The 12,543-nt window shown below is 43.0% G+C and overlaps 1 protein-coding gene across 1 annotated transcript in view; it reads right to left on the bottom strand.

Moving 5' to 3' along the window:
• LOC138949516 (enolase-phosphatase E1-like) overlaps positions 1-5,514 on the bottom strand; it is a gene marked incomplete at its 3' end in the record, with an annotated part of 167,093 nt that extends 161,579 nt beyond the window's left edge. The window contains 1 exon segment of the mRNA XM_070321344.1: positions 5,430-5,514. Within this exon segment, the coding sequence (XP_070177445.1) occupies positions 5,430-5,496 (67 nt within the window).
• Positions 5,515-12,543: the final 7,029 nt, after the last annotated feature.

The raw sequence follows: 12,543 nt of genomic DNA, 5'->3' as shown, positions 1-12,543 counted from the left end.
ACAAACAAGTCGCGTAAGGCGAAAATACAATATTTAGTCAAGTAGCTGTCGAACTCACAGAATGAAACTGAACGCAATGCCATTTTACTCGTAGCATCGTCAGGCCACCGCTCATGGCAAAGGCAGTGAAATTGACAAGAAGAGCGGGGTAGTAGTTGCGCTAAGAAGGATAGCACTGTTGCACCACACTTTGAAGTAATCCCACACTTTGAAGTAAATTACTTCAAAGTGTGGGGATGTGCCCCACACTTTGAAGTAAACCCATTTTTTACTTCAAAGTGTGGGGGGATCTTCCCACACTTTGAAGTAAACTCAGTTTTTACTTCAAATTGTGGGGGGATCTTCCCACACTTTGAAGTAACTTACTTCAAAGCGTGGGACTTTTGCATCGCCTGTTTGAGCCTGATGATTTTATCCAAAAAAATGGCAGAGTCTTTTGGATGAGTGAACAGAAAAAGTGAGCGAGCCAAAAAACATAGTGATGTTTGTGATCAGGCTTTAAGCAATGTCCCATTGTTGAATGTGACGAAAACTCGTGGTGACGATTTTAAAACATGTTGGGTCACGCATGGTCCAATCTTACATGGTCCAACCTTACATGGTCCAACCTTACATGGTGCAACCTTACATGGTCCAACCTTACATGGTCCAATCTTACATGGTCCATATATATATTATTGGACCATGTAAGATTGGACCATGTAAGATTGGACCATGTAAGATTGGATCATGTAAGGTTGGACCATGTAAGGTTGGACCATGTAATATTGGACCATGTAAGATTGGACCATGTAGGGTTGGACCATGTAAGATTGGACCATGTAAGGTTGGACCATGTAAGGTTGGACCATGTAAGATTGGACCATGTAAGATTGGACCATGTAAGGTTGGACCATGTAAGGTTGGACCATGTTATATTGGACCATGTAAGATTGGACCATGTAAGGTTGGACCATGTAAGGTTGGACCATGTTATATTGGACCATGCAAGGTTGGACCATGTAAGATTGGACCATGTAAGATTGGACCATGTAAGGTTGGAACATGTAAGGTTGGACCATGTAAGATTGGACCATGTAAGATTGGACCATGTAAGATTGGACCATGTAAGATTGGACCATGTAAGATTGGACCATGTAAGGTCGGACCATGTAAGGTTGGACCATGTAAGATTGGACCATGTAAGATTGGACCATGCGTGACCCAACATGTTTTAAAATCGTCATCACGAGTTTTCGTCACACTCAACAATGGGACATTGCTTAAAGCCTGATAACAAACATCATTATGTTTCTTGGCTCGCTCACTTTTTCTGTTCACTCATCCAAAAGACTTTGCCATTTTTTTTGACAAAATCATCAGGCTCAAACAGGCGATGCAAAAGTCCCACGCTTTGAAGTAAGTTACTTCAAAGTGTGGGAAGATCCCCCCACACTTTGAAGTAAAAACTGAGTTTACTTCAAAGTGTGGGAAGATCCCCCCACACTTTGAAGTAAAAAATGGGTTTACTTCAAAGTGTGGGGCACATCCCCACACTTTGAAGTAATTTACTTCAAAGTGTGGGATTACTTCAAAGTGTGGTGCAACATAGCACGCTTTTCTGTACCTCTCTTTGTTTTAACTTTCTGAGCGTGTTTTTAATCCAAACATATCATATCTATATGTTTTTGGAATCAGGAACCGACAAGGAATAAGATGAAAGTGTTTTTAAATTGATTTGGACAATTTAATTTTGATAATAATTTTTATATATTTAATTTTCAGAGCTTGTTTTTAATCCGAATATAACATATTTATATGTTTTTGGAATCAGCAAATGATGGAGAATAAGATAAACGTAAATTTGGAGCGTTTTATAAATGTTTATTTTTTTTTACAATTTTCCGATTTTTAATGACCAAAGTCATTAATTAATTTTTAAGCCACCAAGCTGAAATGCAATACCGAACCCCGGGCTTCGTCGAAGAGTACTTGACCAAAATTTCAACCAATTTGGTTGAAAAATGAGGGCGTGACAGTGCCGCCTCAACTTTCACGAAAAGCCGGATATGACGTCATCAAAGACATTTATCAAAAAAATGAAAAAAACGTTCGGGGATTTCATACCCAGGAACTCTCATGTCAAATTTCATAAAGATCGGTCCAGTAGTTTAGTCTGAATCGCTCTACACACACACACAGACAGACAGACACACACACACACACACACACACACACACACACACACACACACACACATACACCACGACCCTCGTCTCGATTCCCCCCTCTACGTTAAAATATTTAGTCAAAACTTGACTAAATATAAAAAGACAAGAATGTTTTTTGTTTGTTTTATATATGTATATAAACTCGGAGGCAAAAGAAACGCAAATAAAGGATGCGTTAATTAAACCTTTATAGACTTGAAATAAAAAGAAAATCATGATACTAGCATGTATCTCATCTTGTCAGAACCGTGTTTGCCGTTATCTGGGTCACACGCGAGGTCTTGTTCACGGGGATCCCAAACCATCATGGGGACAACTTTCAGCACATGCAAAATGTGGAAAAGCAGCTTTTCGTGTTCAGAGTGTTCAGGCAAGCTGTACCGTACTCACAAAACTGTTACAACATTCATTTCTGCGACACAGGCGCGATGCCGAGACTATCACCAGATCAGCGCCAACAGGCGATCGGGAGACTTGATGCCGGACAATCAGTTCAGCAAGTTGCTAGGGCATTTGGAGTAAATTTCACCACGGTTTATCGCCTGCAGCAACGTTTTCATGCCACTAACAGTACCTGCGACTTACCAGGACGTGGCAGATCCGGGGTAACAACAGCCCGACAAGATCGCCATCTTGTCCATCAACACCAGCATTCGAAACTGCTACCAACACAGCCTGTAACACACTCGGGGTGCATAGACAACCCGTCAGTGCCAGAACTGTACGCCGACGCCTTGGTGGAAAGAACCTGGTAAATCGGCGTCCTCCTCGACGTCCTGTCTTGACAGCTCAGCATCGCCTGGATCGTCTGGCCTGGACCCAGCAGCATGCCTACTGGCGCCATCGGGACTGGCGGAGGGTTCTTTTTTCGGACGAGAAGCGCTTTTGCCTGGAACCTGGCGATGGGCGTGTCCGGATCTGGCGAAGACCTGGACAGCGGTTTGCGAACAATAACATCCTGCAGCATGATCGATGGGGAGGTGCCAGCGTCATAAAATGGGGCGCCATTGGTGTCAACCAGCGAGTGGGACCTGTTGTCTTTCAGAACGTCGGGCAAGGTCGTAGGAATGGTGTCAATTCAGACAGTTACGTCAATCAAGTCCTGCGTCCCTATGTGGTTCCATTTGTGTTTGTCCAGAGGCACCGGAACTGCCTGTTCCAGCAAGACAATGCCCGTCCCCATACTGCACGTGCTACCCAGGACTTCCTGCGTCACAACAGCGTGAACCTTCTGCCTCATCCTGCTCGATCTCCGGATCTCATCCCAATCGAACACTTTTGGGACATCATGCAAAGAAGGATTAATTCCCTTGCCCGGAGACCCCGCACAGCAGTAGAACTGCGTGCTGCCGTGACCCAGTTGTGGGCTCAGGTCCCTCAGCAGCAAATTAATCACCTCGTCCTCTCCATGTACCGGAGGTGCGCCACAGTTATCAACGCCAAGGGAGGAGCAACACACTATTCACTTTCAAAAGTCTTCAAACAGTGTTCAGTGGAACATGGCACGTCATGCTCTCATCCCAATACACTTTTCCGTGTGGTTTTTGTATCGGTCAATTCGTTTCCTTGTTATTGTTAAGGCATTAGGACACACCTGAAAGTACGCTGGAGTAGCCTCCCTTTCCGGATTTAGAACGCGTTTCGTGTCGTAACCGATTATCCACTTATTAGCCATATCCGTATGCAAAATAATGCAATAAACATTAGGAAATGGCAGAAGTTTACAACTAGCGACATTTTCTATCAGTGCAATAAAAAAACAATCGTTAGAACTTGCATTTACGACATGTCGTGCGTGAGAACGTGTCAGTAAACAAGCACTTCTTGCCTGGCTGAAGAACCCTACGAGTCAATCTAAAACAGACGACAAGTAATGGAAAGCAGTCTGCGGATAAACATAACAAACTGCTGATGAAAAAGTGTGTTCATCCCTGCTCTGGATAAAAGACATCGGACTGATGACAACGTGGCAGCGTTCACGCGAAAAGAAATTTTTTCAGATTATCGCTTCTACATTTTATTGCACGTACTTGCCACTTGGGGCAGATCTGAATTTCACACTGGAAGATGACAAATCGGTCTTGTGAGTTGAGAACCACATGTTCTTTGCCGACAGAAATCACGATGGGACAAGATGCAGATTGTGTTGAAGAGATGTTTGCAGATTATCGCATCTAAATTTTATTGCTCTCATCAATGCACGTAGTTGGGGTAGATCTGAATTTCGCAAGGGAATGACACATCGGTCTTGTGAGTTGAGAACCACATGTTCTTTGGCGGCAGAAATCACTATGGGACAAGATGAGGATTGTGTTGAGGAGGTTAATACTGACTGACTTTAGATGAAGAGTTTCTAGACCTGGTTTTTGTAGAGAGGCATCATGATGATATCCTGGTGTTTTTTTTATATTTAGTCATGTTTTGACTAAATATTTTAACATCGAGGGGGAATCGAAACGAGGGTCGTGGTGTATGTGTGTGCGTGTGTGCTTGCGTGTGTGCGTGCGTGCGTGCGTGCGTGTAGAGCGATTCAGACCAAACTACTGGACCGATCTTTATGGAATTTGACATGAGAGTTCCTGGGTATGATATCCCCGAACGTTTTTTGCATTTTTTTGATAAATGTCTTTGATGACACAAAACAGGATCAATCAAAAATGATCCTTGTACTTGTTCTAATCAATCAGCATTAAATTATTGAATATTGCTACTAAGGAAGGCGTTATATCTTTCTATTCTAAATCGTTGTTGTACAACTTTCTTAAAAATATCAATGTGTGGCAGCATGTCTTTCAGTCTTGCGGTATACAAATAATATTTTGCTAGCAACAAGAACAAATCAGAAACCCTGTCTGTATTCACAGCCTCTTTACAACCAAACATAATAAATTCCTTTGATAAAATCAACTGTGCACAGTCACAGTGTGAAAATCTTTCCTGCACCCACTTTAAAAAATCCCTCCAAAAAGACTGTACGGTAGCGCAGTCCCAGAAGAAATGATCCAAACTGTCTTCTTCTTTACAGAAGAAACACAGTGAAGAGTCTACAAGAATGTTAGTCAGTTATGGGTAAAACAGCAGTTTATCGAAAGCATGGCGGAATCATTTCGTGCGTTATGCTCATACGAGTTTAATGACGGGAAAAACTGTGGGACACGACACCCGTTCACTAAACAATCTCTCCGAGCAAAGCATAAGCAACTCGCAGAACGTACTTACCCGTACAGGGCCGTGGTGAGAAGTGCAACACACCGAATATTACCAACACAAAAACTGTGCCCTTCATTTCGTCCTCCTGCTGGAATTTATGTTGAGAAACGTCATCATTACGTCACAGGCGTGTTTGTTCTGGTTGGTGTCTGTCTCGGACACACTAAGCTTAATGCATCAGAAACATTTGTCTCGGCCAGCCCCGACTTAGACTACACGGCGTAGAACTATATTGTTCAAGCAGAGATAACCTGGGGAACGGGGGGAAAGGGGTAAAAATAATGGTTACAGAAATGATATCAAATGGAAATGGTAAAGTGAATGTAGATCTAACAATTCTAGCAAGTTATACTTATGCACGCCTCTGCATAATGGAGAATTTTCAAGTTCAAAAACGGTATATTGTGATGTGCCTTCACTGGCCAGCCATAGTTCGGTCACTTTTGTTTACCTTGGGAGACAACTACAACTTCGTTTTGCGCGAGCATTTGAAGCAGAACTCGGCGCATCAACAAATCTTTGGTAAGTAAAGTATTTCGTCTTTTTTTTGTGCGATTTATAGTTTGAATTAAGAAGTTGCCACTCAAAACTTGCAAAATCAATGAGTATTTCCGAGGTTTTTCTTTGTTATAGAAAAAATAAACGATCGGAAGCGATTGGAAGCGATCGAGTTTGATACTGCAGCAGACGATGCTTTGGCAGTCTGTAACACGCTGCAGTGTTCGCTCGAATATATGTCTTGCATTTCTTTTTTTGTCTTTATCTTAATGAAGATGATCTTGTTGACTACTTTTCTTGGAATGCGCAAGAGGATGATGATCAGCAGTAGCTAAATATCTGTATTTTACTGTAAATAGGACGGAATTGTTTTAGGCGACCTTCACCTTCACGCCGGCGCTAATGTTTTTAGGTCACAAGTATGGCTCGCGAAACAGATCTAAAGTTGCTGAGAAAGTGTTGTGTATCAAATAGATTCACCGTAAAAAAGACATTATTTAACTTCTTATGAATCAAAAAACAAGAAAGGTAGTTGGTTGGAACGTTTGTTATTGACAAAACAATACATTCACAAATATATCGACCCAAAGGTCTTTTAAGTGCACAGACAAAAAATAACGAAAACTTATCTGGCTGATTTTTTCTTTCGCCTGCCGACAAAGCCGCAAGCCAATGAAATCATATTTTAACTTCTTATGATCAAACCATGAGGCAATTTAGCTACATGTATACTCTAACATTGCTGAGAACTTGGCGTGTGAGTTCCTGTGCGTGTGCGTGTGCGTGTGTGTGTGTGTGTGTGTGTTATTCCCGCCAGATTAAATGTCAAAAATGATATAGCACAAAATGACTAATGCTCAGTTTAATATACATGTATTCTGCAGGTTTTTATTCCAATTACCAAACCATGTGTGTTTTATGTGGTGATCCGCTTAAACCTTGGAGGGAAGACTGTTGTGCCAACAGACAGAGGAAGAGATACCATAAACAAGGCTAGTCTGGAACGTGGTGATGCTGTATGTCTATCAGAAGGTGAAGCCGTGCACGAGGTTTGTCGCCGTAATGGCACGTAACACTCAGAGTGTTTTGAAGAAGAAAGAAGAAAAAGAGAACTCTTTATCAAATTGTTGCACAGAATTTGCGCTCACAGAAACAATGTTTTGACTTTGCTAAATGTTGCCTTTTTTGGTAAAGAAAACTTGACTCGCGCTCTGGTCCCAAAGACCCAGTTAGGACACTTGACTTTGAACGCACATTGTTCAAGTTTGTTATCAGCGCGATGATGAATGGGCAGACACGGTTCGAAGCAGACTGGAGTTTGTATCAGATTTGCCAGCTGCTGACGCAATCTACCATGTAGTCTTTGCTTTCGGAGCAGAAAAAGACCACCACAGTTTACTCAGTCGCATCAAGGCAACAAACAGGTGAAACTTGGTCGACCAAAAGACGAGAGGAAAGCTGAAGCGTTTGAGAAAGTTGCTACCTATCTGGTTCAAAATGACAACGAACAGAGTGAACGACCTAATTATCAAAATGAAGGAGTTTACAGATGATGCTTATAGCCATCCGACGCTGATGCTAGAACTACAAAATTATTTTGTTGAGCAACACGGCACTTCAATTTTCACTAAAATCATGATTTGTGATTATGCCTGATTTTGACTCATGAACACCCCTTCTAACAGCTCCTAACACTATTATGCTCTAAAACTGGTGCCAAATGTATGAATTTAGCCAATACAAATGTGTACCAAAGCTTGTTGGCGTTTATTTTGTGCAATATTTGCTAAAATAACCTTTTTTGACACTTTACAACACCACAATTCGCTCGAGGAATCGCCTCTAAGTCCTTACTAAGCTTCTTCTTGAAAACATCTTCAGTGGAAAGGAAACCAGCGTGAAAGTCTCATCGATTGGACAGGCAATTATGCAGGCATCTCGCCCACGATTGTTGCTGTGTCCCCTACAAATCGGACTAGCTGTGCAAATGCATCACTGTTTTGATTCAAAGTTTCTCATTGACACATTGCATTCTCTGGGATTCTGTTCATCGTACAAGGAGGTTCTGACCTATGAAATGAATGCTGCCGTTTCAGAAAACAACGTTGCGTTTCAAGTTGATGGCCACTTTACCCAGTATGTTGCAGACAACCTCGACCACAACACAGCAACACTTGACTGGTGCAACACGTTTCATGGGATGGGAATGATCGCCACTGTCACTCCGACCATCGGGAAAACAGACAGGATCAGAAGAAGAACTGACGTCAAGCCAGAAGAAATAGTGAAAAGGGCGAAAGTTGACATCCAGTACTAAAACAGACAAGCGTGTGATGGCCTGCTGAAGCTGAAATTTGAACATCTTGAAAACTTATTTGTAGGAGATGTAACATCAAAGGTGGATCTGCTGTGGAAAGCTTGTTGGCTGTTGCAACCCTACAGACCTTCTTGGTCTGGTTTAATGCAAGCCATCCACAAGGGAAGCTATCCAGGACTGTCTTCCATAGTATTTATGCCGATGATCGACTTGAATCCCAGCGACACCACGTGCATATTTTCTACCCTGCATTTCATCTGTGCTCATGCAAAGCGCAGCAACACGACACCTGTGTTGACATTTGAACAACCCATATGGTGGAAAGCTCTTGGCATCATCTCCAGTGAGCCAGATGGCAGCGACCTTAAACACGTCGTCCTTCGCCTTGGACCATTCCATCTGTAAATTAGTTTCCTGGCGTGTATTGGCCACATGATGGAAGAAACGGGTCTTCATGAAAAGCTGTCCAATGTGTACGCACCAAACGCAGCTAGCAGCATGCGTCAAGGGAAAGCTGTGCTGCGTGCCGTTCGAGGACACATACTTGTTGACGCAGCACTAAGCATGCTGATGCTGTCTGACACATTCCGTGTGCCACTGCCCGAAAGTGACACAGAAAAGAATAGAAATGAAAACACGCAAGATGAGCAGACAGGAACACTTTCGACCCCTTACGAGTCTGAACTCAATGTGAACCAAGTTGACGCACTGAGCATCAATAAGGACACTGATGTGCAGCTCCCCTCTGTTCTGTTTTGGGTCTTTTTTCTTAATGAAGAGGATCTTATTGACTACTTTTCTTGGAATGCGCAAGAGGATGATAATCAGCAGTAGCTAAAGATCTGTATTTTACTGTGTATCGCGCGCTCGAAAGCCAGAGACTGACGCCACCTCTAAAAACAATCCTAAAAGCAGGCAGTTGGTCAAATGAAAAAGTGTTTGCCAAATTCTACAGGATAACTGTTCCTGAGTCAAACTTTGGTCAAATGGTGTTAGACCGATTTTTGATGAATAAATGTTGTGGTTTACCTTATGTTTCATTTGAATGAATGTTGCTTCGTGACCACTAGACTGAGCTCTGAAGTCTCACGTGACTTCGTAGCGACTCAGTCATTGGGTGAATGATAATTATACAAATAAACTAGGCTTACGGTAGGAAGGTGAAGTTTAATTGTAATTATCATGAGCCTAATGACAGGAGCGGAGAAGTTACGTCCCTCCCGAGTCAGTGGTTCATGATGATTCATTAGACTGACCCTCCCTTTAAAGCAAGTCTAGTGGACTCTCACTGCTCTGAAAATTGGCGTCAGTCTCTGGCTTTTGCGCGCACGGTGGGTTTGTGGATAACGGTTCGGTAGCTCAGGTGGTAGATCACTAGACTAGTGATCTTAGTGTACACTCGCATGCTGTGTACGAGGTATAGTCGTATTAAAGAATGCGTATTTCTTTTATTATTCGTACGTGAACAATGTCTTGTTTATTTCATGTTCATTGTTTTATGATCCCATATGCTTGTAAATTCGGGTCGCTTCCTCCCAATGAAAGCTTGCAGCAACAAGAGTGGCGCTACCGAGATGTGCGCATATTAAGGTGTAATCATCTAACTGCACTAATGGCAGAATGACTAAGGTCTTTTACGTGTTACTGTGGTGACCCGGGGGTGGGACATGGATACCGTTTTTTAGTCTGCTCATACCCTTGACCCTTGTTCGTCCACCGGCCTAATGAATTGTGCATTATAGATGACGGTAGGCTAAGAACTTTAAAATGAAGCGCTGTAGAGTGGAATTTTACAACGTCATTGATGAAAACAAGGGTTTTTATATGTGACGTAATCAAACCGTCATAAAAAAAGTTATGCAGAGGCTGCCCCAACGGTATAACTCTTGGTGAATGTTGAGACAGGCTATCTAAATGTGTTGCAAAAAAAACACTTTCTGGAACCATTTTCTGTGGGTCTAAGCATCAATACTAGTCCTTACGGCAGGGCAATAACCCCTTGAAAAATACCTCGGAAAATGTTTTAATGGTTTTGGGTAGTTTAACTCCTGAAGTTTACAAATCCGCAGGATGACATCTTTAAATCCTTGGGCAAATTGAGACAAAATTAATTATAGGAAAATTAGCAAATGTTGATTTGTTTGTTTAGACACAAAAGGCATTCCATAGAAAAAAGGGCTAGAATGGCGTCATAACTTCATGACGTCGGGAAAACGTAATGAGTAATATGACGACACGTACAGTATGGCCTGTAGTGTTGTCCGTGTCCGTACTTGAGCTCCTCTTCCAAGACAAAAAACAAAGGCATTTGACGTGTTTCATACTGCTAAATGGAAACAATTTGCACATGAGTGTGTATGGAATTACATCCAGGCTGAGAAGATGTGAAACCTGTGTTATTCGTGGACTTGCGATTAGTGCGTATGGTGTTCCAAAGCACAGGTTTTACTGTCGAAGATAAAACTTGTAAATTGATCTTACAAAATGGCGGGCGATGATCAAAGAACATCGTGAGAGACTAGTTTTCTCCGATTTGATTGTTTACCAACGATAGAGCTATTTTAGATGGAAGCGTATGCCATCTGGTGACAGCTGTTCATTAACCAGTGTGTTCGTAGGAGTGCTTGATTTCTCTGCAGAAGCCGGGATCCATGCGTGAAAATCGGTTAAGTCTTTCAGCAAATGTCGCAGTTTGTAAGCGAGTGCTACAGGTGCAAAATCTCAAATAACATATCACGTGAGAGATATGAAACCTGGCTAGCTAGAACCTCCAAGCACCAGTCCACATAAATCAAAAACTACCGCCCACATCAGCCCATTGCTGAACGTCCATCTGAAAAGGGCTATTGCAATTCTACGGGGATCTTCCAAATCTTGATCCAGTTGACTTCGGGTGGTTGTAGGATGGGCAGAAAACCGCCTGGAGTAGAACCTACACCAACTGAAGTCATGCTAATTTTGAAGTGTGGCTGTGGAGAAATTTACCATGTGCAACAGCATGCTGTGGTTGCGCAGTCGGTCAATGTGCGTGTGCTATCTTATGTCGATGTCTACTCCTTGGAAATTGCACAAATCCGCACTGGTCATCCATCGTAGTCATCCGCACTGGGCATGTGCAACAGTCACCTTCACTCGTCACCCGCACTGGTCATCTGGATCGGTCATCCACACTGGTCATCCTTTGCGGTCATCCGCACTGGTCATCCTTTTGTGATCATCCGCATCGGTCATCCGCACTATTCATCCTTCATGATCATCTGCACTGGTCATCCGCACAGGTCATCCTTCATGATAATCTGCAATGGTCATTCGCACAGGTCATCCTTCATCATCTGCACTGGTCATCTGCACTAGTCATCGTTCATGATAATCTGCACTGGTCATCCGCACTAATCATCCGCACTCGTCATCCGCACTGGTCATTTTTCATGATCATCTGCACTGGACATCCGCACCGATAATCCGCACTGGTCATCTGCACTGGTCATCCTTCATGGTCATCTGCACAGGTCATCCACACTGGTCATCCGCACTGGCAATTCTCACCGGTCACCCGTACTGGTAATCTACATGACATCCTGCGTAATCATCGGGCGTGGTCATTTATTGGTCATCAGGCATAGTCATCCGCTACCATTTCGGCAATTGAAAAAAGGATCGATGGTGGCTGCCCTCAAACTGGAAACTCACTGCATGACCATGTCATCTTGTGTGGTAAACCGGCAGCGTGGTCATCCCGCCTGGTCATCTGGAGTGGTAAACTACACATCATCCTGTGTGGTCATCGGCGAGGTAAAGTGCATACTAACCAGTATCCCTGGTTCGTCGCCATGACCTTTACGTTATGAGATAGAGGTCTTTTGTATGTGAGACATGGTACATCAGGTTTAGCCTCTTGACATGACGCCTAATACACCTCCTCGGGGCGTCACTAACTGACACAACACTGTGTATATGGTGTCAAAAGGGATTTCATATGCCGAATCGCTTGGCGCTGTGACACCTTACAAGGCCTTTCGTCTGATGTATACATTCCTCACTTGACTAGATCTTCTTAAAAAAAGAGCACACGATAACTTTAAGTAATTCTGGGTATTACAGCCACTTTTCCAGGATTAAGTTGTTATCTGCTTGCTCACCGACCAAGTCACTCATTGATTCTGGAACCCACCAGGATGCCGTAGGGTCACTTCAACGACGAGCGCTTCATAAGCTGTCTCCACTGACCTCTGGCGGCTGTGAGCAATTTTTGGGAAGTTGCAAAACATTTCCCAATCCACTCTGTAATGATATCTGTCCCTCTGTTCA

The sequence above is a fragment of the Littorina saxatilis genome, linkage group LG15, assembly GCF_037325665.1.
Source record: "Littorina saxatilis isolate snail1 linkage group LG15, US_GU_Lsax_2.0, whole genome shotgun sequence".
Classification (NCBI taxonomy): Eukaryota; Metazoa; Mollusca; class Gastropoda; order Littorinimorpha; family Littorinidae; genus Littorina; species Littorina saxatilis.
The sequence above is the reverse complement of the archived record's forward strand: the minus strand, read 5'-3'. Positions and strand labels throughout refer to the sequence as shown.